The sequence below is a fragment of the Chelonoidis abingdonii genome, chromosome 1 (assembly GCF_003597395.2).
Source record: "Chelonoidis abingdonii isolate Lonesome George chromosome 1, CheloAbing_2.0, whole genome shotgun sequence".
NCBI classification, from domain to species: Eukaryota; Metazoa; Chordata; order Testudines; family Testudinidae; genus Chelonoidis; species Chelonoidis abingdonii.
In genome coordinates this window covers 112563602-112587699 of record NC_133769.1, presented here as the reverse complement: position 1 = coordinate 112587699, position 24098 = coordinate 112563602, and the positions used below count along the sequence as shown (strand labels likewise).

Genomic DNA, 24098 nt, shown 5'->3' with positions numbered 1-24098 from the left:
CTAAGAATCTGCTGTGCTCTCCAAATTGCTCCAGCTCTCAGGAAGGTTTTAAGTCCTGGGCTCCTTTGGGGGTGTTCCATTCCATGACCTCTGTTCCTGGTGCTCTTTGTGTCAGTCCAAACTGGATTTCAGTGGTGTCATAGTATTTTTTCCCAAATCTGAACCTTAGAGTCCAGAAAATGAGAAACTAGCATGAATTCCTCTAACTTAGAGGAATTCATGCTAGTATCCCACCACTACCACCATGTCATAGTATTTTTTCCCAGATCTGAACCTTAGAGTCCAGAAAATGAGAAACTAGCTGATTCTCTAACTTTAGAGGGATGTCTGCTCGAGCTTAATCACGCTCATTTTCTGGGCTCTAAGGTCGAGAGTTCTGGGAATAAGAATTACACCTCATCGCACATGGCGCTCGAAGGACCCGGTAGTGATGGATTAAGAATCCAAAAGCCAGTAGGAGATAATCTTTTCTTTTCTCTGCGTAGCTGCTTTAGCAGAGAGAAGGGTTTTTTTTTTTAAAGCTACAGCTCAGAGATTTCTCTGTTCCATTTCGTCTCATTTCTCGTCATGCGGCTAGCGCATTGCAGCTCGAGGAAAGGGTCCAGTTATAGTGAGGTTACCAGTCTTTTCGCTCTAAACATAGAACATCCAGCTGGATCAACTACACAGCAGAACGGGCTATCTGCGAAGGTAAGGTAGGGTTTTCGGTTCTTGTTTCCTCGTGGCTGACTAATCGTAGAAAGCACTGTGACTACGGTGTCACACCATACGCAGGACAGGATGCCAGAAGCGGGCCAGGTCAGCGGCAGGAACACCAAAGAGGGCACCCAAGCGAGCGAAGTCGCAGGACCATGACTACCAAAAGGTCGTGACGCGCGTCAGAGAGAAATGGCAATACTGGAGGCAAGGAACAAATCAAAAACGCAGGACCACAACGAGACATGGGGCAAAGGCAAGCTACAGCTAGAAATAAACAAAAAAGATGGAGCTGAGAGAAATGAGAGCAAAGCAAGAGGAACCGACAAAGAGAGCAAGCGAGGCTCAACGAGCAACCCTACAAGAGGAGCGAAGCAGCAAGGAGGAAGCTACGACAAAAGAACCCATAGCTCACCAAAGAGGCAGGACCACCTGAAGTGGGACGTTGTTGAACTCCAGAGTCGAGGCGACAGGGCCGGAGCCGCTACCAGCAGTTGCCCTGGCATTAGAACAGGTCTACTAGCAACAGCAGACAGACAAGTCCCAATTCCTCAACACTTCCCCCGTTGTTGTCCAATCCAAGAAATTTCCCACCTACAAGGCAGGTGTGTGGACACTGCGCCATTCTTCAGAAGCACTCTCTTGAAAAGGTCCTGGCGTCTGGATTGCGGCCTCATTGCCTCTCTGAAGACCGCTACATTAGTAGACTGAAGCACAGCATCCCTGATCACTGGAGCATGAGGTTGGTTGGACTTGCACGACGGGCTAGACTCCCGAGAACAGACTCGCAAATTCACGAGAACCACAAACAAAGGCTTCCCTCCCTTGAGATTTGAAAGTATCTTGTTTCCTGATTGGTCCTCTGGTCAGGTGTTGTTTGTTAACCCTTTCCAGGTGAAAGAGACATTAACCCTTAGCTATCTGCTTATGACAGGTGGTCTCTTCAACTTTCCCAAAACACCTTGGCTCCAGGGACGCCCAGCTCGGCGACTCCTCTTGTCGTCACGTCTGTGTTTTCATACTTTGCTGGTTATCTTCTTTAGTTGGCCTTGCCGATTTGCAGGTCTGGGCAGTAGGATTCTTCTTTCTCTTCCCCTCCCTGCCCACACACTTCATTCACTACAGTTGGAAAACTGGGTAAAGTCACTAGAGCTTGGTAAATATCCTGCAGTTAAAGTATTTAAAAAATAATCAACCACTTCTTCTGGTCACAATTTAGCCACAACTAATTTAGAGCCAATTTTTGCCAACCCTACTCACACATGGTAGTCCTTTACTTCTAAGGTATTCCTAGTAAAATCAGCGGCACTATTCACACAGGGCTTAGCTACACTTGAAACTCCAAAACGCTGCCACAGGAGCGCTCCCGTGGCAGCGCTTTGAAGTGCGAGTGTGGTTGCAGCGCCAGCGCTGGGAGAGAGCTCTCCCAGCGATGCAGGTACTCCACCTCCCCAAGGGGATTAGCTTACAGCACTGGGAGCTGTGCTCCAAGCGCTGGGGCACTGTTTACACTGGCGCTTTACAGCACTGTAACTTGCTGCGCTCAGGGGGGTATTTTTTCACCATTTATTGGTTTATAGATTAGAGTAATTTAGTATTTGATATTCAATATTTAACTCAGATGGAGTTTTGACTGAATACATATAGTAGATTACATATTTGTTTGTTCCCTAACTCTTAGAATGGAGGTTTACGTTGCAAGTATCCACCTTTATGGACTCAGAATTCACTTTCAACAAATGTTGTTGTTTCAGTGAACATTCCTGACAATAAACTTGTTCACTGGAATACTGTATAAGGGGAAAGACAGAAGGAGAGAGAGCAAAGGTGATGCAAACTCAGTTTTTAATTTAAGAACCCCCACCTTTCCCTAGTGTAGTCAGCTGAAAGCAGGGACTCTTACACATTTTAAAGAGTAGTCATTCCTATGCAAAGCTCATTGAACTTCTTCCCAGATAGCTGCTACTCAACCCTAGAACTGCACCCAGTCTCTATGGTAACAGCTGGCAGCTGCAACAGGGGGAACCAGCTGCCTTACAGGAAGGTAGAGAAAGTAGTATGTCTGGCAGTGAGAGAAATTACTACAGGGAAACCCCACTATAACGCGTCCCGTAATAACGTGAATTCAGATATAAGGCGATCATGAGGTGGCTCCGGCCGCCCCAAGCAAAAAAGAAAAGAAAAAAAAGAAATGAAAAGAAAAGAAAAGAAAAAAATGGCCAGAGTGCCGCCAAAGCACAAAAAAACCCAAAAAATCCCCCCCAAAACCAAAAAAACAGACTGAGCGCCGCGGAAGCGCAAAAATGGCAAAAATCCCCAAAGCCACACATTTAAACTTCATACAGGTTTTTATTTTACACTAATTCCCCCTTTTTTTAAAATAAAAAAGAATTAACTAGCTTCTTTGCCATTTTGTAACTGTTATTTTTCATAGTGGGAATCTACAGATGGAGCAGGCTGGGGAAGTAATCCTTCCTGACCCTTGTGATGCCAAATCATAAGATTTTATTGTTTCTGCTGTAGAGTATAGTTACACAAGTTATTCACCCCTTTTAAAAATCCACCTATAGTACTTGACATTAGACCTCCTGTGAATGCCACAGACGAACAACATGCTGTGTGAAATAACATTCTGTTTTGTTTTCAAGTGTCTGCCACTGAATTTCATCAAATGACCCCACCTTGTGTGATCATGAGATAGAGGCCAAAACTGGAATAATATATGTGCAGGAGAGACAGGTGTGGAGTAGACTGCAGGAACTTTGGGAGGGCCTGAAAGTGGAATAAGATAGAGTGCTGTGGAGCTAGAATAAGAGACATATGACCAGGTTTTCCCCTTCACAACTTACTGTGTGCAACTCATCGATTCACATGGTCTCCACTGGATAGCTGCTATTTTTCACAGAGTCTAACACAGAAGTGCTTTAGTCTTCCATCCAAGACACAGGTCTGGCCAATTTCTTCCAGGGTGGTAGAGTCTCAGGAAAAATCAGCTAGCAAGCTGCCACACTCACTCAGCTATAACCAGGCTTCTCCAGCATCAGGAAAAGCAGAGCTCTAGTCATCTCTAAACTAGGCTAGGTCTCCTCCTTTTAACTACTTCCACACCTCACATCTGGAGCCAATTGGATCCACAGGCTCTCATTAACCTTCTCCACAGTCCATTATTAGCAGAGCTGTATGGAATAATATGCAATATTTTCCACATTATGGGTGGCCTTAGCCAGAGCTAGTAATCTTTACGTTACTGCTAAGTTCCTCCACCAAAGAAAATATAGTACCAACGTTTAATGGAACTGTGACACCATCAGACAAAAGCCAGGAAATTCAATGCTGAAGATGGCAGCACTGTTGGCTTATGTCTCAGTCGCAAACCATCACATCACAGAAAAATATGTTTATTTTTGCACTTAATTCATTTGACAGGTGTGACAACTTCACAAATGTGCCATTAGGTATCCAAGAGTGCTTTCTAGCTGCCTGATTTTTACTCCTGGGGGAATTCTGCACCAATGTGCACATGCAGAATTCATGTCCCCTGCAGATTTTTTTTTCTCCACAGAAAATACATTCTGCTGGATAGGTGCTGCAGTTACACCTTTTTCCCACCAGGGGCTACCGTGGCACTAGAACAGAGAGTAGTCAGCTCACTGGCAGAAGCAGCCAGCAGCGTTCCACACAGAAGCATGCCTGCAGGGCCAGGTTAGGAAGCATGGGATATGGGTGGGAGGGAACAGACGGAGCAGGGCACGTGGGGCTGCTGAGGGGTGACATAGACTGGGGTTCAGAAGGGCTAGTGAGGGGGACAGACTTGGGCAGGGGCTAAATGGGAATGGGGGTGCAGGGCCATATGGGGCTGGTGGAAGAGTGATGCAGGGACACATGAGAATGGGAGAAGATGTACCTGACTAAATGGGAAAGGCTAGGAGTCAGCCAGGATCTGCATGGGGGAGGCTCCCCAACTCCCTAACAATTCTCTGCTCCCAAAAAACTCTGTTCCATACTTCTCCCAGCCACACCCAACAAGCCTCCAGGATCACTTCCAGGCTGCTTCCAGCAATTACTTCCCTCTCCCGCAGCTCCTCTGTTACCCGATTCCCCCAAGCCTTTGCACTGCTTCTGAGGGGTGTGGGAAATACGGTTCTGTGCTATAGTTTATTTAAATTAATTATTACTCAAAGTTCTGTATTAATATGTCTAGTAAGAAATATTTGTCAAAACAACATTTCCTGAATCTTTTTTCTCTGTATTGTTATAGGCATACTTGATGACAGGCATTTTGAAATAAATCACCAAAATAATTGAAACTGGTATGATTTTATTGTGTTATTTTGACAAATAAAATATGCAGAATTTTGCAAAATTTTAAAATATTGTGCACAGAATTCCCCCATGAGTAGATTTTGCATTCAGGCTCCTATTTTTTGATAGCTTGCTTCTGCTCTGTTTCTTTTTTTATGTAATTCTTTTTCCGTATGACTTCTTCCCCTTCATCTCAGCTAGTAAGCTTGTCTCTGTTTGAGCCTGTGCAAAGTTAAGGGAACCAACAACAAAAAGACTGCTAGGAAGAGGCAACAACCAGAATGGTAAAACATCTGGAATTACTTCATTCCATTAAAAACAATGAGGAGTGGCTGTGGCACCTTAGAGACTAACAAATTTAGTTGGGCATAAGCTTTTGTCTCTAAGCTGCCACAAGGACTCCTCGTTCTTTCTGGTGACACAGACTAACACAGCTACCACTCTGAAATCTTCATTCCATTAGTTCATTCACCCACCCTACCAGGGCTTCCAATATTAATAATACTTAGCATTTAGATTGTACATTACATAGTCACAGCACTATACAGTAAAACCTCAGAGTTACAAACACCAGAGTTATGAACTGACACCTCATTTGGAACCGAACTATGCAATCAGGCAGCAGGAGAGACAAATACAAAACAAAACAACCCCAACCAAATACAGTACAGTACTACGTTAAACGTAAACTACTAAAAATAATAAAATAATAAATGGAAGGTTTTTTTAAAAACTGACAAGGTAAGAAAACTACTCCTGTGCTTGTTTCATTTAAATTAAGGTTAAAAGCAGCATTTTTCTTCTGCATAGTAAAGTTTCAAAGCTGTTTAAGTCAAAGTTCAGTTGTAAACTTTTGAAAGAACAACCATGACACTGAGTTAGGAACAGTTTCAGAGTTACAAACAACCTCCATTCCCGAGGTAAAGCCATTACCTACAAAGCTTTGACTGTCATTCACCTTGCCCTAGCATAGAGACATGTATTCCTCACATCCATTAACCTTCAGATATAAATTGATTGGTGTGTGGTGCTATGTTTTTTTACACACACCCACCCACCCACTCTTCGCGGTTTCAGCCTTATTCAGTGCAGGTTGGGATGTTTATGACACTATGGGTCTCGTCAGTAGGAATATCAGACTGTGCTTGGGAGATGGAAGTGTTTACTCCGTGCAGAAACACCAGACCTTCCACAAGGGGCTTCTGCACTATGTATTTTCGGAAAGCAATCCTCACTACTCCACCCTAGGGCAATCCCACTCTGAGCCCAAGGTCACCTCGCCAGAGGGAGGGGAAAGAGAGCTGGGCGTGCAAGACCAGGAAGGATAGGATTGCTCAGACATCCATCAAACCCCTAAGCTAGTGAGACAGCAGCAGGGAGGATGGGACCCGGAAGAGAAGCTGCCGCTAGGGTGAGTTATTTCCCCACCCCTCGGAGGAGAGAGGCAGCCTGGTTACACCATGTTTCAGTTTCTGGTAAGTGTCTGCAAAGCCCCTGCAAATGGAGTTTCTGTCCCGGCTCTGCGTTGGGCGGGAGGGAGGAGGGGGATTGCTGCTGGGAGACCCGCTCCTCCTCCCTCCCTGCCTCCCCCAGCAGGAGAAAGGCGCCTCTGAGCCTGGACAGAGAAGTAGGCGATACATCCACCCATCCCCCTTCCCAGCTCTGTTCTTCCAGCGATGGATACATTGGGCCCTGGAGCTAGTTACATGCTTTCAGCACCTCTGTGTGTGTGAGAGAGAGACTGGGAAGCTCCCTTCCGACTTGATACTGGGGTTTTCTGAACGGATCCCAGAGTTGGGGCACTGATGAACCTGGGACCTTGTTTTGCAACTGCTGCCCATTTAAGGGTTCGTCTGGACGAGGATAAAAGGCGCTTAAGGGTGAACGAACACGTTTTAAACAATTTGAGTGCTGGTTGTATTTTGTTAACGTGCTGGCTGGGTGAGATGAAGCCTGGGCTACACCGGGGCCAGCTAACGTGGTGAAATACAACTAGCCCTGACGGTGCTTTAGGGTGATGGTTGTATTTTCTAAAGCTGTTCGTTAAAACAAGTTTTAAAAAAAAACAAAACACTTCAGCTAACACCTTTACCGTAGTTCAGATATGCCCTTCATGATGCACCAGCTTCCAAGCCATGGAGATTGAATTGCTCAAGAATTTGAGCTTTATGGTTATGATTTTGGATATGTCCTCACTGGATAGTTAATTCAAGTTATCTACACTCAAGTTATGGCCCCTGAGTGGGAGTAGCCAAATTGCAGTATAATCCTTAAATTGCTGTGTCCACACTAGTGCTGCACTCATTTGTCTGTGTGGTGCTAAGCTGTCTGGTTGCACATCCCAAGGTACTTACCTCTGCATTAAGCTGAGCTGAGCCTGTCTCCTTTCCTGCCAGTTCATTCATCTGGCTCTCAGCAGCTTGTCAGGTGGACTGCCTTAGAGCTGGATACATCAGTATTTACAGGGTCCATAGCTCAATTCCTTGACACTTGTTAAATACTATTCACTGTACCAAGAGAGGTTTTTCCTCATTAAAAGTTATGCACACATGCAAAAAGAATTATTATTTTAGGGCCAGATTGTTATGCCCTTTCACCCCAAGTAGTCCTTTTGAAATCAGCCGCTCTAAAATACTATTCAGTGTGAATAAAGGTATCACGGTCTAGCAGTTAATTATATGGCTAGCACTTACATAGCCTGAAAGTCCCATTTGCAAAAGGGACTTGCTGCATGTCCAACTACAGGACAGAGGCACAGCTACAGTGCTGTAGTTCTGTAATGTGGCTGCTTGATATTCTTCCATCAAGGTAGTGTTAATCCAGCTCTCCCAGAGGCAGTAGCTAGGTCAGTGGAAGAATTTTTCTATTGACATATCTGTGCATACAGTGGGGGGTTAGGTCATTCTACCTGCATTGCACAGGGTGTGAAATTTTTTACAGCCCTGTGTGGTGCAACTAGGTCAACTTACTTTTTAGGTGTAGGCCAAGTCTTAGGCACATCGGAACCCAGGGGCTGGTCTACACTGGAAAGTTACATTTGGCATAGCTACATCTCTCAGAGGTATGAAAAATCCACACCCCTGAGATATGTAGGTAAGTCAATTTAACCCTGGTGTAGGCAGCGCTAGGTCTACAATAGAATTCTCCCGGGGAGGTGGATTACCTACAGTGATTGAAGAACCCCTCCTATTGCTGTAGTAAGTGTCCACACTGAAGTGCTACATCAATGCTGGTGCAGGAGTGCAACTGTGCTGCAGCATTTTAAGTGTAGACATAGTTTGATAGATTTTCAGTGAGACTTAGGCTAAGGCCTGGTCTACACTAGGAAATTAGATTGGTATAACTGTCACTCAGTAGTATGAATTGGAGGCTCCTTCCCTTATGGGTAGAAGGCCTTTAGCAATGGGTGGGTCCATACCTGCCCGTCCCCAGTGTCTCAGTAGGCCAGGGATATGAAAAATCCATGGCACTGAGCAGTGCAGTTAAACTGACCTAACCCCAGCATAGACAGCACTAGTGGATGGGAGAATTCTCCCATTGAGATATCTACCTCTTGGGGAGGTGGGGTACCTGTGCTAACAGGAGAACCCCTCCCATTAGCATAGAGGTTTATGTGTAGACATACCCTTCTGCACTTATTAAAAAAAATTTACTTGTCTAGTTTTCCCTCTTGCAAAATCAGGCTCTGTTCATTGTGTATCACAAAGTAATGGGGGACTTTAAGTTCTCACACTAGACAGAATATAAAAACTTTTCCAGCACATCCATTTATTAGTGGAATAACATAAATGCTACCATGAATGAAATGAATCAGTTAAGTGAGTGTTAAACAAACTCCTGGATTTCCCCCCGCTCCCTCCAGTATTACGTTCCTATAGTAAAACATAAAAACAAAAAGGGCTCTACGTTTTAATAGTGACTCACTGTGTGACCTCGGACAAGTTGCATCTTCTGTGTAACAAAACTGTGGACCTTGCAGTTGAGGGATGTGATCAGATAAAGCAGAAGCTGCATTTGAGCCTTTTGTGAAAGAGTAAAGTCAATTAAAGTAATGGGGAAAAGGTTTCAATTCTCCTACCTACAGTTGTAGCTATAATATGACAGTGATGGTTTCAGTTGATGTCACATCTAAAAATATTTGCATTCCAAAGAAATATATTAATTTTTAAAGTAGTATTAGTCCATGCCTGTTAAGACCCTGCAGATGTACTCTGAATATGTAGCATACCATGTGTGTAGATAACGGGGGGGATTAGCCACCCCCATGTTTCTTCCCCCCAAAAAAGAGTGAGTTTGGAACAGAAGCTCATTTATCTCACTTTATTAAAAGTGCACAAATTTAGACAAGATACAAAACTACTCAAAATGATATTCAGCAGCTATTATTTAACTCCAGCCCCCTCAAATAACAAAAATTGTCTACACCCCCATCATACATAGAATATACTGTGACCTTGCTACTTTTGGTTACATTCTCTTTTGGTTCACCATCTATGTGTCTACAATATGCAGCTTCCTTTATTCTTAGCCACTTTTTTCTTCAAATCACTCCAGATGTATTCTGTTGGATGCCAGTCAGGTGACTGTACAGGTGAAAGCGCCCAATGCTTTAACGCTTTCTCTAAGAAATTGTATGCATGGTTGATGTGTACTTTTAATTCAAGTATCAGACGAGTAGCCTTGTTAGTCTGAATCTGTAAAAGCAGCAAAGAGTCCTGTGGCCTCTTATAGACTAACAGATGTATCGGAGCATGAGCTTTCGTGGGTGAATACTGTCCGACGAAGTGGGTATTCACTCACGAAAGCTCATGCTCCAGTACTTTTAATTCAGTGATTTTTCAACCTTTTTTCATTTGTGGACCCTTAAAAAATTTTTGAATGGAGGTGCTGTCCCCTTTGGAAATTTTAAACATACTCTGCCATCTCCCATTGAAAACCACTGCTTTAATTCACTGTCCTTTTTGAAAAACAGGTACTCTTGATCCCTATAGGAAGACTCAGTTCTAATATCTCTTTATATATTGCACTTGCTTTTATGCTATTAATGAAACACAGGTTATCAATACTTTTATAAGACACAACCCATGCAAGTGGAATAATGTTCTTTTTGGATGGCTGCTGCTTTTGTACAGTGCCAGTGCATCTTAAAAAGAGTTGCACATGAGGTTGACACCTCTAGTGCATTAATTGGCTCACTGCTACAGTAAAACAAATTCAACCTTTGTATCAGAGTAATATATGTTAATTTGTATTTTATCACACAATTTTTGTTCCAAAAAAATTCAGCTATCTCAAGCATATTTTAATCATATTGCCCCTCCAGTCTGGTATGGGTATTGTTGTTGTGTTCGATCTTTTGTTTCCCCCTCTCCCCCCACACTCTCCATTCAAATATTCACCTTTCCCACTTTGATTTGACAATGCACTGCCTGTTCTGTTGCAGTGGCTGGAGTTCATTTTAGTTCATTTAAAGCACTGGTCCCCAACCTTTACGTCTGGTGGGGGACAGATGAAGGACCACTGCAGCGGTGGAGCACCCGCCGAAATGCTGCTGAATTTCGGTGACGACTCCTCTTGATGACGCCACTTGCTGTTGACAAGCGGCGTCATCTAGAGGCGTCCCCGCCAAAATTCAGGAGCGATCCCTCTCGATGATGTCACTTGTCAACGGCAAGTGGCGTCATCAAGAGGCGTCCCTGCCAAAATGCCGCTGAAATTCGGCGGCATTTCGGCGGGTGCTCTCCCGGGGTCTAGGACGCGGGCACGTTAAGATGCCCCCGTGGGCGCCATGGCACCTGCGGGCCCACGTTGGGGACCACTGATTTAAAGCTTCTGGCTTATTTTTCCCCTGAGCCAAGCCCTACTCTGACCTTCTGCAAATATGATAAGCTGTTCCTGAGGTCAGAGTTAAACTCTTTGCCCACAGTAAAATGATAGCTTAGGACTGGAAATGAGGGGCAAAAAGTATTTCTTAATTAATGCAGCTGTTTGCCTCATTGACTAGCTGAGCATTCTTTAAACTTTTAGTCTTTTTCTACATGTGTCTGAAAACTCTGGCAGATGCTAAAGCCAGATGCCCAACTATATGATTTATTTACAATTCTAATTAAATCCTTAATTGATGCTAATGCCTTTAATACCTAGCACTTATTAAAAGTAAATAAAACGGAGAGAACAGGGTGCATGCCAGTAACAAAGCACAGCAGCATTTCTCATTATAGGTGCTGCTGACCTAATTTGGAGAGACTGTGGATTTTTAGCTACCGGTATGTTCAGACTTTCAGACTTGGTGCCAATAAGTCCCAATAATACATTGCATATTTATTAGAAAATCAGGATTTTAGGCTCTCTTTAAAATATTGTTTTTAAGTTAGTTGGCTATTTCCAATTCCGGTCTCTGTTGATAATGTCAGCAGAGAGCCTCTTCTGAATCACTTTAGCTCTTGGGTGTTTATTAAAAAATAAGCCTCCATATCCTACCCCTAGTCCAACACAAGATTTATACAAATTTATAAATGCATATGCATTTCTTCAGAATGGACTCATTTATATCTGTTTTGTTCCAGTGGAAACAGTGGGTAATAGGACTAATACGCTCAGCAGATTTTGGAGTCAGAATGTTTCTGAACTCAACTGCTACTTGAAGTCCTTGTGTTGCAAATGTCTGATAAAAATCAGTTTAATTAAGACTTTCTGATTAGTTCCTGAAAGCTGGTGAAGGGAAAAGAGGAACGGCGTACAGTATTAATTCTGGGTTCCCTCCTCTGCATGGAAAGGGTGTCTGTCTCTCCTTCACCCTAGCTGGAGCTGCAGCGAGCAGATAAAGGGATAATCTTACAAACTTATATTTTTTGCCTTTCAGAGTTAAGTAATTGCTTGTTTTACATTTAACGTGTATCTTAGCGTGTTGGGTGGCTGTTGGAAGCACCTCATTAGTCCTTACTGTCCTTAATTGGCATGCACCCTTTAATTGGCAGCATTTTTAGTTGTCAAAAGTGATGAAGATTAAACAGTGAGACTCCCCCCTTCATGAATTGGCTTCTCTTAAACCCTATATAACTGATGAAATAGCACATCAGAGTCTAGACTGCTCTTGCATGGAATGTATGGAGCTCTGACTTCAACTAATGGGATACAAGTTGTTTATGTTCTTGGGTTTGACATAGCTTTTAAGATACTTGCAATACAAAATAAGACATTTCATGGTATAGTATTGGTCCCAGTTTTGGAGCTGGATGTATTTTAGGCTAAGAGGAGGAGAATGAAGGTGTTTTTGTCCTTTCTAGGAGAAAAAAATCACGAGAACTTTCTTAGTAAAACTATTTTATAAGGGATAGACTGAAAGGTTCACCTCAGTGACTAGTAATATAAGCCAGTCTTTGCAAAGAGTCTTGAAATTCTCAGCTGAGAGTCTGCTTGCCATTTGGATGAATGCATGGACACTGCCAAGATATAGGAAAGTCCCCTCTGCTGGATTGACTTTCAGCATTAAAAGGAATCTTAAATCCTGTTTATTTCAGTGCAGCATGCATTAATAATATCCCATGCAAAAACTTCATTAATTTACTAATAGTAAAATTCAGCTTTATAACAGACGCACAAAAAGAACACTACAGTTTTTTAAAAAAAGCCAAGAAGCCCTAAGCTCTAAAAATGGAGTAAACAAATATTTTAAATATATGTTCCGTTTCTCTTACATTTCAGATATTTAGTTAATGATGCACATTTTCACATGCTGATGCCAACCAGTTCTATTAATGGCTATAGCTTTCTGACAAGAACGTGTTTTGGGTTTGTTTCTTTTTTTTACCAGTGACTGGTGCTGTGTTTGCTACTGGAAGAGTGAGTTATATTCTGTTCTACTTTGTGCAGTGAATACAATTTCTAGCTAGGTTTTGACTTAAAAATCATTACTGTTGATTATTTAAAAAAAAAAGTGCACAGATTTTCAGAAATGATGCCAAACTTGCAGTATTGATAGTCAGAAAAATCTTAATAGCATTTGTAGATCAAGCAAGCTTAATCTGAAATGTAATGATAATAAGGGCCAGAGTTTTACTTGGAGTTGCTGGATGCTAAGCACTTCGGAAAATCTGGATGTATATTTCTGCGGAAACAAAAGGTATTTTTTTTTCTCTCGGTTGTGATTAAGACCTGAGTTTCTCCTTAGCCTGTAAGTGAAAGGAGCAATGCATTCCATTTCCCTCTTACTCTTCCTTTAAAACTCATGCACTGAAGTGACCTTTTCTTTAGCACCCAGCAACTCTTATCCCAAGCCTGGGACCTAAATTTACATTCTGTGCAAAGTAGTATAATTAGGCCAGCCCAGAAATCTACTGATGCAGTGTTTCCTTACAATCTCCTCAGCCCATATGTTTTGTAGCCCACTTCATTTGCATGTCATGTGATTTTCCTCCCTCCACACCTATTAGTGTTAGTATTTGTATTGTATTGTATCCTGTGAGCCTCAAGTCATAGACCAGGACCCTCATGCTAAGAGATGTACAAGTATTGAACAAAAAGACTTTTCCTGTGCCATTATAGTTAATGGACTTATTATGATTTATATGGTAATGGGTGTGCAAGGAACTTTACAGAACAAAAGACCAATCTCTGCACCAAAGATTTCTTGGAATTGTAAGAGAACAGTGATAAAAAGAAGTCTCATTCTGGTGGTGGTGGTGGTGGTTTTATGGAGGTTGGGGTATAAATGGTTACATTGTTGAAGGAAGAGAGAGCTTCAGGGGGAGTAATATAAAACAACTTATGAGTAGAGCTGGTTGAAATTTTTTTCATGAAAAAACTTTACTGAAATATTATTTTAAATTTTCTGGGGTTTTTTTTTGCAAATTTTTCTGGGATTTTTAACTAATGTTTTTACCAAAATCTCTTTTTGAAATAATTAGAATTTTTTCCCCACCAAAACCACCTGCATTCTCTTAATGAAAACAAGATTTCAGAAAATGCTTGGTGAAAAATCTCCATTTTGAAGCCTGTGAAATGGAAACCATTTAAAAAACGTTCACGATTTCTCTGCCACCACCATTTTTTCAACCTCCTCTAGTGCCAAGTGTTCATACATTGTGTGCAAGTGAGGGGGAAATGTTAAACTCCTTGTCATTTATTGTCTGTCTTTTTTTTTTTTTTTTCCCTTTCTTTTCCTCTTAAGCTTGGTTTTGCTCTCGGCAATGTGGTTGGGATGTATCTGGCGCAGAATTATGATGTAAGTATTGTTATTTATTAAAGTAGTAGTAGTATTTTGCAGGAGTGGCCCGACCTGTTTGACTGGCCAGAGTGGAAAATACTTTGACTGCCCCTTCCCCAAGCAGCTGAGCTCAGACAAATAAACAAACAAAAAAAGCTGGCCAATGGGGGGGTGGGGAGGGGAAGCTGGCCAATAAGCAGAGCAAAAATGACCAGCCAATCAGAATAAAGCAAAAACAAATCCACATGGCACAGTAGTATGGCGCCCCATAGAAGTAGGCAACCAGCTTGGCCACACCTAGAACTGGCCCTAATTTATTTGTATTACAGTAATCTTGGAGGTCCCAGCTGAGATCAGAGCCTTATTATGCAAATGTTGCACAAACGCATATTAAGATACAATCTCTGTCCTGTCTAAACAGACAAAGCAGGGGAAATTGGGAGCCCAGAAAAGTGAAAAGACCTGTCCACGATCACACAGCTGGTCAGCAGTAGAGCAAGGATTAGAACCAGCTCTCCTAACTCTTAGTTTAGTGCCCTGTCCCATAGGATACACTAGCTGCCACACAGTTCTATTTGTTTGCGTGTAAAAGTTTTTATAGTGACTTGTATTTCTCTCTTCTATGAATGATGAAAGTGGAATTGTCAGGAGTGTTTGGGAGGGCTCAGCCTGCTGAGTTCTGCTTGGAATTTTATGTAGACCTGAACTCTTCCTTTTCAACTTGGATTGAGGTTTTCTGAATATGAATTAAGGGGAGATTTTGTCTTCCAAGAATTTAGAGAAGAAGCCTGGGGGGCTGAGCCTCCAAACTTTGGTAGTGTCAGTGCAAGTTTGAGGATTTAGTAGATTTAAAGTTAAAAACCTACTAACCAGTTAGATATCCTAAATTTAAAACATTCCTTACTTGTGCTACTAATGCTACCTCAGAATTAAAAGAATCAAAGAGTGAGATCCACAAAGGTATTTAGGTTCCTAATCCCCAGATTTAGGCACCTAAGTCCCAGTATTGGCTCCATTACGGTGCACAAAACTCCTTCTGAACTCTGTAGACACCTAAACTCTCACTCTGCCTAAGGAACGTTTTACTGCAAAAACTTAGGAGCTTACATTTCTGCCTCTGAACATGTTCGCTGGCGAGTCCTTCTAGGCGTACAGGCACCTATCTCTTGCCTAAGCCCCAGAGTGATTCACAAATCAGAGGACCTCTAACTTACCTGAGAGGCCAGATCTGGTAGCAGTGCTCAGAGGCTGCCTACCAGATTGGGTCCCATTCAAAATCCAGTTGAAGGAGGAGTGATTAGAGCTCTCAGCTGGGATGTGGGAGACCCAGGTTTGTTCTTCCCCTCTGCCAAAGGGGGGAAAGGATTTTAACAGAGGGGTCTCACCTCTCAGGAGAGTGCCCTAATCACTAGTTTATGGGATCTTCTGATGTGGGGCTATCTCCATCTCTCCTGTTGAAGCTGTTCCACTCTGGCTAATTACATAAGCAGTCATTTTTTATTATTATTATTTATCCACTACAACCACTTCCTCTGGCCATTTTAGGTGCCTGTCTTACTCCACACAACTCATTCCCTCAAGAAACAGGTTAGGCATCTAAGCCAGCTGACCTGAGGCAGTGGGTTTCCATTCCTGGATTGCTAAATAGGGATTGCCTCCTTGCAGCCTGGCTTTAGGTGCTTATCTCTGAGAAGGGTTGGGATTAGCACATGCTCCCACTCCTTGTCAGCATCTCCCATTGGCTGGCTTAGGTGGCTCCCTATCTAGTGTGCTGTTTCTATTGTTTGTTTTTAAATCAGGGAAATTTCATTAAGCTAGGTTTTGTTAAAGCTTGTGTTTACAAAACCTAAACTGTAGTTTAAACCTACATTCACCTGAGTGTGTGTTGCGTATGTAATTAATGAAAGCATGAAGAATAATCATTTTCATGCAGTACAACTGAAGTGTCACCACAGGAGGGCTGCTTCTGCTTTTAATTCAGAGGAAGTTTTCCCCTGGTGATATAAAACTAATTTGCTAGCATGAACCAAGTATTTGATTGTTACTGTATCTAAGATGATTTTCCACATGGTTAGTCATAAAAGCCCCAATTATACAAACAGAGTGATTAAATTAAAAGTTAGGGGGGGTTTTCTCTGCAAGTGTGTGTTTGGCATGTGTGTAAAACTTCTTTAGACAGGGAGTTCTTTTAGGAATAGGCCCAGGAGTAAATTAAACAAGGAGTTTTTAAGTAGTACTATAACCCCTGCAGATGCTCCTAGGGAGTGTAAGGGTAATTCAATGTGTAACTTTTCAGAAGCTTCAACATTCTGCTCTTTGACATGTTGTTCTCAGTCCTACAAATGCTTATGCATGTGAGTATCCCTGTTGACATCAGTGAGACTACTTACTTGCTTAAACTGAAGTATATGTATGTATAGGGTGACCAGACAGCAAGTGTGAAATATTGGGACGAGGGTGTGGGGTAATAGGTACCTATATCAGACAAAGCCTCAAATATTGGGACTGTCCTTATAAAATCAGGACATCTGGTCACCCTATATATGGATAAATATATGTAGTTTTGGGGTCTTAGTTTCAGTTTCACAAAATTGGTCCAATTTCCTCCCACTCCACCCCCCTGCAAAAATGCTTCTGGCATTTCTCATATGGCTAACCTGACCACTCAAGTCTTGAGTCGAGTCCCGAAAAATCATGAAATTTGGCTAAAAAATCGTGAATAAAAATACGCATTCTGGGTTATGTTTTATTTGCCTTTGGCATTTGATGGTTTACGTCCCAGTTGGGTCTCATCTTCAAGCAGTTCTCCACAACCATGAGAGCTAGAATCTTAATACAAAAGCTGAGATTCTCATGTAATCAGTTAACTTGCGAAGCTGTGGGTTTGAGGGAAAAATAAAACAAATTTTGCATGATTGCCACCAAAATAAAGAATTTGCTGCATGGCATCTGCCATTATCAGTCAAAAATTTTGATTGGTTCATTTTCAGTCTAAAATGCTTCTATTTTTAAGGGGAGACTGCTGGAGTTTCAAGCAGCAAAGAGTCCTGTGGCACCTTATAGACTAACAGAAGTTTTGGAGCATGAGCTTTCGTGGGTGAATACCTACTTCGTCTCAACTTGATCTTTAAAGAAAAAAATTAAGACTTTCTTCTAAAGTGTGAAATTTCAAAAGGTTGCAGATTTCAATGCAAAAATTGACATCAGAGACATTTGGGGGGCCAAAAATTAGAGCAGAATAAATACCTTTGACATCTTGCAAAAAAAATATTTTCCTCCTTTTGCACAGCTCTCCTTATAGGTTTTAACTAAGATTAGAAGGATCCAATGTGTTTATTTACTCTGACTTCCTACATTACACAGACCATAGAAGTTCTCATTATACTTTGTTGGTATTTTCAGAAGAATATATTAATATTACTGAGGTGGTATTTTTTGCGGCCTACTCTGTGGCAGTTCATTTTCTTCTGGCGAGGTAGGCAGGCTGATCCTCTAAATGTCCTGTTTACTCCTTTATATGTCCATCCTCCTTTCCCATTTTCTAACAACAATAAAGATTACCCCAAATTAGGTCTAACTCTCTTTCCATCCAAAAATATCTGGATGAGACTCCGGATGGGGCACATCAGCACCATCACTGAGTTGACTAGAAAGGGTTGCTCAACATGTCTGCAAACCACTTCTTCCTTGCCTCGCCTCGTTTCATGGTACTGAGCATGCTTCTTCTGTCCAGGGTAGTCTTGTGGAGTGGGTCCTAGGAACAAGCTCTTTGTTGTTAGCGTTAAACTTTATATAGTTTTTCTCACATTCCCTAATTAGTCAACTATACAGCTGATGATGTCTAGCTTTTTTTTTTTTTTTTTTTTTTTTTTTTTAAGATTCCTGACCTTGCAAAGAAACTTGAAGATTTTAAAAGAGATGTGGAAGCTAAGAAGAAACCTCCCAGTGACAAGTCGTAAGCCACTGATGTTGACCGGATCATCTCCACACAAATTTCAAGGATGTAATTCCCCTTCAAGCTACAAGTTCCAAGTAGAATTCGGGCTTTGGGGGATTTCCTCCACTTCCAGTCTCCCAGAACCTGGCTGTCCTTGAGCTGAAGTGCAATCATGAATGTGCAGTGAGACCTAACATCAGGAGTTTCAGGAAACCTGACTCAGAGCTGATGTGATTAGAAAAGAAAGTTTGGATTTTCTTGCAATTACCTAATATTTTAGAATCCATTTTTATATGACTCAACTGGAGATCACTGCAAATCCTACAATTATCCCTACCTGATGCTTTATTATAATTCTTAAAATGCCTCAAAAGAAATTAAAACAAATGTATCCGGAAGTCACTTCTGAAGACTTCTTTTATTCTGAGTTATATTACATCATTGTCCTTTCTTTAATCCTCCTGTGTGGGACTGAATCATGGATAATTTCAGTCCCTGTGCTGGAGATAGAATGAGAGCTTTGAGTGTCCAGTGAATTTACATGAATAGTTGTCTGTTTCCATTGTTTGTATATTATCTTGTTTTTGGCAGTGTTTTTCTTTGCACAAAGTGAGCAAAAACATGATTGACTCAAAAGGATGTAAAGGGATACCAGCTTCAACCCACATTTTACCTTCACTGGGTTTTCTTTCTCTGCTCTGTTCCATTGCCTCCCCCATTTCATTTTCACTCCTTCCCCTCCCCTTGGTCATTTTGGGACACGTACCTTAAGCTGGGGATGATGAATCAGCAGTTGACTCAAATTCACTTAGTCATCTTCTAAAGATGGTTAAATGTACAGCTCTTTTGCATCCTCTCCTTATTGCCCCAAGCAGCACTTTTCCCCAGATGAAGTATTAGCACATTGAGGGTAGTATTTGACACACCCTACTAGTCCCTCAACCCCCTGCTTTTCTTTTGCAGTTGGACAATAATTTTAGTATGTATACAGGTTCATCTTACCACCTCACTGAGCATACTCTGGCACTAGTGAGCATGCTCTGGCACTACTTAGCCTAGCGTCGTCCCCTTTACCTTTCTTGGCCACAATATATTAAATGGAAATACAAACCCTTAAGTATGAGGCATTGATCCATGATGTTACAAGTACTACACTCTTTGACCTGAACTGTAAACATCCTATCAGACAAAAATAGATGTATGTTTATTAGTTAACTAATTAGTTTACTGTTCTCCACTAAAAAAGCACCCATCCTTTGTATTTCACACGTTTTTAGAAGTACATGTATAAAGAAACAGACCCATCAGGTACCCCTCATCAGTAACCCTGCAACAACTTTTATATAACTTCTCAACACCTGTATAAGGTGAGGGGGTGGAATTATCTCCATTTTACAGATGGCAAACTGAGGCGGAGAGAGATTAAAGTATATATTAGACATTCCTACCAGACATTTAAAATAACATTATTTGTTGGTGATTACCAGTAGGCATCGTTGTAATAGTGGGTCTTGAGAAGGAAAAATAGCATCAAAGATTATGGGAATTCCCTAGGAAAACACAGCTATGCCAAACCACTATTCAGCACAGACTATTCTTTGAGAGAGACTCACACTGGGTAATCCAAAATCTATTCAAGTCAATCTTGCACTCTGTACTCATGCACTTTCCCCCTAAGTACTGAGTACAGAACTGGACTCATGCTGCCTAATTTGTGTAAAAGCCCCTTTTCCAAATGTGATGAATTTGGTAATACACAATCTGAGGGAAATTATTTTTCTTCTTTTCTCCAGAACTTTAGAGCCAAAATTTTGATATACAGTACTTAAAACCACTCAGATTTCTTCAGTTACCACCTACAATTATTTGAACACTTATTGTGAATTTAGTTTTTTTCCCAAGGAGTATATTATGCTCTTCCTGCACATCGCACAGAGATAAGGAGGGAATGAGTGTTTAAAGTTTCTCTATAATATTTGACCATAGAAGCTGCTTTAGCATGAAAGGTGCAATTTATATCTCAAATGTTCATCTGACAATTCACAGCAGATATCAGGAAATTTTCTATCAGCCTATAAAGCTTTTTCAAATAGAGAGAAGCAGGCATATCTGTAGCACTATATAAATCATACAAAAGTATTAATAATAAGGGTTTAAGTGTTCCACAAAGTTTGCAACACCTTGCATGTTAGCCCAAAATTATTTTTATTCCACCTGGAAAATTGGAGAGCTCAATTACATTTTAGAAGGCAATAATTCTTGAAAATTTTGCAAGCCCTCTACAATAAATTGCATTAAACATAAGTTAGCTATGGGCTACACTAGATTATACTGATGTATAACTCATAGTTACACATCCAACTAGCAGAAATTCTATCTGGCATAAAGAGTGTATGATGCATAGTGCAGGCAACGCCTGCTACAGTAGGGTTCAGAATTGTTTTGGCAGCAGAGGTGTTATAGCAAGTCACACACCACTTAGATTAATTGAGAGCATCCTTGAGGCATCATCTGACAGCAGGTTTCCCATTGCACTCAGGAACCATGGCAATGAGTACAGAAATGATACTGAGGTAAATAGCTAAATCGCAAACCAGAATCTAAAACCGCCCTTCCCTTGCAAAAGCACCTAGGATGAACTGGGGTGCAACTACTAGCTCCACCTTCTAGGGCTGAATCCTTCATGGGGGCACAGCAATGGGAGAGAACAGAGCACAGCCTGTTTCAAAGTCTGGGGAAGGAAGATATGGAATGCTACCACAGAAAGGCTGCATTCCAAATGTTTAACAAAAATAGAGCCCTTGATCAACAAATACTAAATCACAGAATGCTTCAAACCAAGAAGCTATCAATGTACCTCACGTTTAGCATTTCCTCTGACCCACTTCTAACCCAACCACATGCTGCTAGAGTCACCGGGTTGGTTGTCTGTTGACTGTTATAGCTATCCCAGAATACCTTGCTATGGAAAACTGCTGATGCAGGCTGCCGCACCCAGTACACAGGTGCTCCTGTGTTACTTCATGGGCCTCATTCAGGTCAGGTAGTGCCAAACTGAGACTCCTGCAGAATCCTCATTTATACAAATGAAAGCAAGCGCTCACTATTCTGGTTGTTTCAATATTCTTCTGCTTAGAGTCTCTAATTCCCTCTCCCCTTTCACTTCTCTTCTCTTCACTAACCCTTTTCTGCCCTGTCTCCAACAGACCTTAATGATGGAGGTCTTCATTCTAGTTAAAGAAGGCTGAACATAGTTTTCTGGGGACCATTTTAGCACAACTTTGAGCACTGATGAATCTTGATGGGAGGCAATCCCTGCTGGCCTAATAGCAAAGGACCTTTTCTCTGTGTATTAAATGACATCATGTAAAATCCTGGCCCAAAGGAAGTCAGTGGTAACACTCTAATTGCTTTCTATGGGGCCTTAGACTTCCCTCTCCTACCGCACTGTCAGTCATGTCTCCCAACAGGTTCCTGCTGACCTCTCCACATCTGCTTTTTTTAGGGGGCACTGTGATATATTCTGTGCTGGCCTGGGGGCAGCGTCTTGTATTGATTGTACCAGCTTTGGATCACTGTGGCCAAGATTCATAAAGGTACTTAGGCCCCTACCTCCCTTTGTGCTACTGGGCCTATACTGTTCAACCAGCCATGGTACGCACACAGGACAAAGACAAATCAGTGCCATTTGTTCAAGTGATGTGGGATTAATTTCGTTAATATAAATTACATTTTGTAGAAATATGTTTAGGCCTTGCCATTTCTGCATAGAGTAAATATTACTGCTGTGTGATGGCGTTACTTTTGTGTCTTCGAAACTGGTGCTTCATGCAATGAGGTAGGCAGTTAAACAGTGTAGGGACAAATTCCCCTATACTGCTCTTTTTACGTTTTTCTCTGAGGGACTGAAAAAAATAGCTGTTTTGTTAAGTTTGTCAGTGGTGTCTGCTAACCTTTATGGATTCCCAAGAGATGGGTTCTATTTATTGAGTACGTAGCAATATAAGATAACATGTTATTCACTACTTCTCTTGAAATATGCATTAAAATTTAAATAATCACCACAAACTGTCTTGTTTGCTTTTTTGAAGAATAGAGAAAGTTGCAGAACTTATCCTCAAAACAGATATTCCATGAAAACAGAGCTATGGTTTGTCCAAACCCCCCCCCCCACCGGTTTTAGAGTATTTGGGAGGCAGAAAAAGAAGTGATGGTGTATCACTGGTTGAAGCCGTAAAAGATGGTTACTCACCCTTGTAACTGTTGTTCTTCGAGATGTGTTGCTCATATCCATTCCAACTAGGTGTGCGTGTGCAGCGTGCACGCTTGTCGGAAGATTTTTACCCTAGCAACACTCGGTAGGTCGGCTGGGCGCCCCCTGGAGTGGCGCCGCTATGATGCTGGATATACCCTGCTAACCTCAACGCCCTTCAGTTCCTTCTTGCCAGCACTCGACAGAGGGGAAGGAGGGCGGGTCTGGAAAATGAAGACAACACAAGTCTCAAAAACATCGTTTACAAAGGAGTAACCGTCTTCTTCTTGAGTGCTTGCTCATAATTGATTCCAATTCTAGGGATTCCAAGCCTTACCCTAGGCGGTGGGCTCGGAGTGAGAGATTTGCAGCGAATGCAAAACATGCTGAGCAGGCAAAGGCTGCACTCGTTCTGGATGGTTTGAACCAGACATAATGAGAGGCAAAAGTGTGGACCGAGGACTCAGGTAGCTGCCACGACATATCTCCTGGATGGTACAACGACCAGGAAGGTGCAAGTGAAGCCTGAGCGACTGGTAGAATGAGCGATGAGGTGTCCAAGGGAACATCGAGCAACGTCATACCAAGTACAGTGCACACCGTCACCTCCCAAGATGAATCCTCTGGGAGGAGACAGGTAGGCCTTCATTTCGGTCTGCAACCGGACGAAGAAGTTTGCCCAATTTACAAACAGGGTTTTGCTCCGTCTCGATATAAAATGCGAGCGCTCTATGGACCGTCTAGGGAGTTCAATGTTGCTCCCATCGGATCATGGGGCTTCGGGAAGAAGACTGGAAGGAACGATATCTCCTGGTGAATGAAGGCCGAAACCACTTTAGGCAGAACCCGCGTGTGTCGCACTGCACCTTGTCCTTGTGACAAGCAGTATACGCGGGTCACTGAGAGCCTGAAGCTGGAGACTCGTCGGCCATGTAATGGCTACGAGGCAAAGCTCTTCCGACAGGTATATGTAGGACAGTTCTACAGCCTCGAATGGGCAGACAGATCTGGGTTAAACCAAGGTTAGAGGTCCCACCTGCACCGTTCTTGGAGTTAGGCGCTCCAAGCTCTTGAGGACCTAAAACCATTTAGGAGTAGAAACACGAGCGGCTCACATCTCCTGGGTGGAAGGTAAGATGGCCCGCCAATGCACCCTCAAGATGAATCAACCGCCAGCCCTCGTTTTGAGATACCAAGGTAGTCCAAATTGGGGATCGGAGCTCGTGGGAGTGCCGTTCTGATCATTTGGCACCATTACAGAAAATCTCTACTTTGGGCAATACATTTGACTGAGTGAAGTTTCCTGCTACAGGATATTGTTGACTGAGGCAGGAAGCACTAACTCTGAACTGGCTAACCTGCAGCAGCCATGCCGTGAGGTGAAGGGAACTGCAAGGTCTGTGAGTCTGCGTGGTCCTGAGTATGAGGTCTGGGTGAGAAGGCAGGATAATTGGGTTATCTATCGAGAGATCGAGCAACATGGTTACCAGTGCTGGGCACGCTGGAGAGATCATGATCAACCGAGCTCCATCCTGTGAGCTTTAGCAGGATCCTGTGAACCAGCGGAACGGTGGGAAGGCATAAAGCAGTTGGCTCGTCCTACAGCATCAGGAAACTGTCGAGATCAAGCCTGGGAGAGACCTTGGAAGGAGCAGAACATCTGCATTTTTCTGCAGGAAGCGAAGAGGTCTATGCGGGAAATCCCC

The 24098-nt window shown here is 42.4% G+C and overlaps 1 protein-coding gene across 1 annotated transcript; it reads left to right on the top strand.

Annotated features, from left to right (window-relative positions):
* Positions 1 to 6366: 6366 nt before the first annotated feature.
* On the top strand, positions 6367 to 18538 carry STMP1 (short transmembrane mitochondrial protein 1). The gene is made up of 3 exons (XM_032796139.2): positions 6367 to 6473; positions 14168 to 14221; positions 18082 to 18538. The coding sequence occupies exons 1-3, from the start codon at positions 6459 to 6461 to the stop codon at positions 18160 to 18162; spliced, it is 150 nt and encodes a 49-aa protein (XP_032652030.1). The 5' UTR covers positions 6367 to 6458; the 3' UTR covers positions 18163 to 18538.
* The last annotated feature ends 5560 nt before the right edge of the window (positions 18539 to 24098 follow it).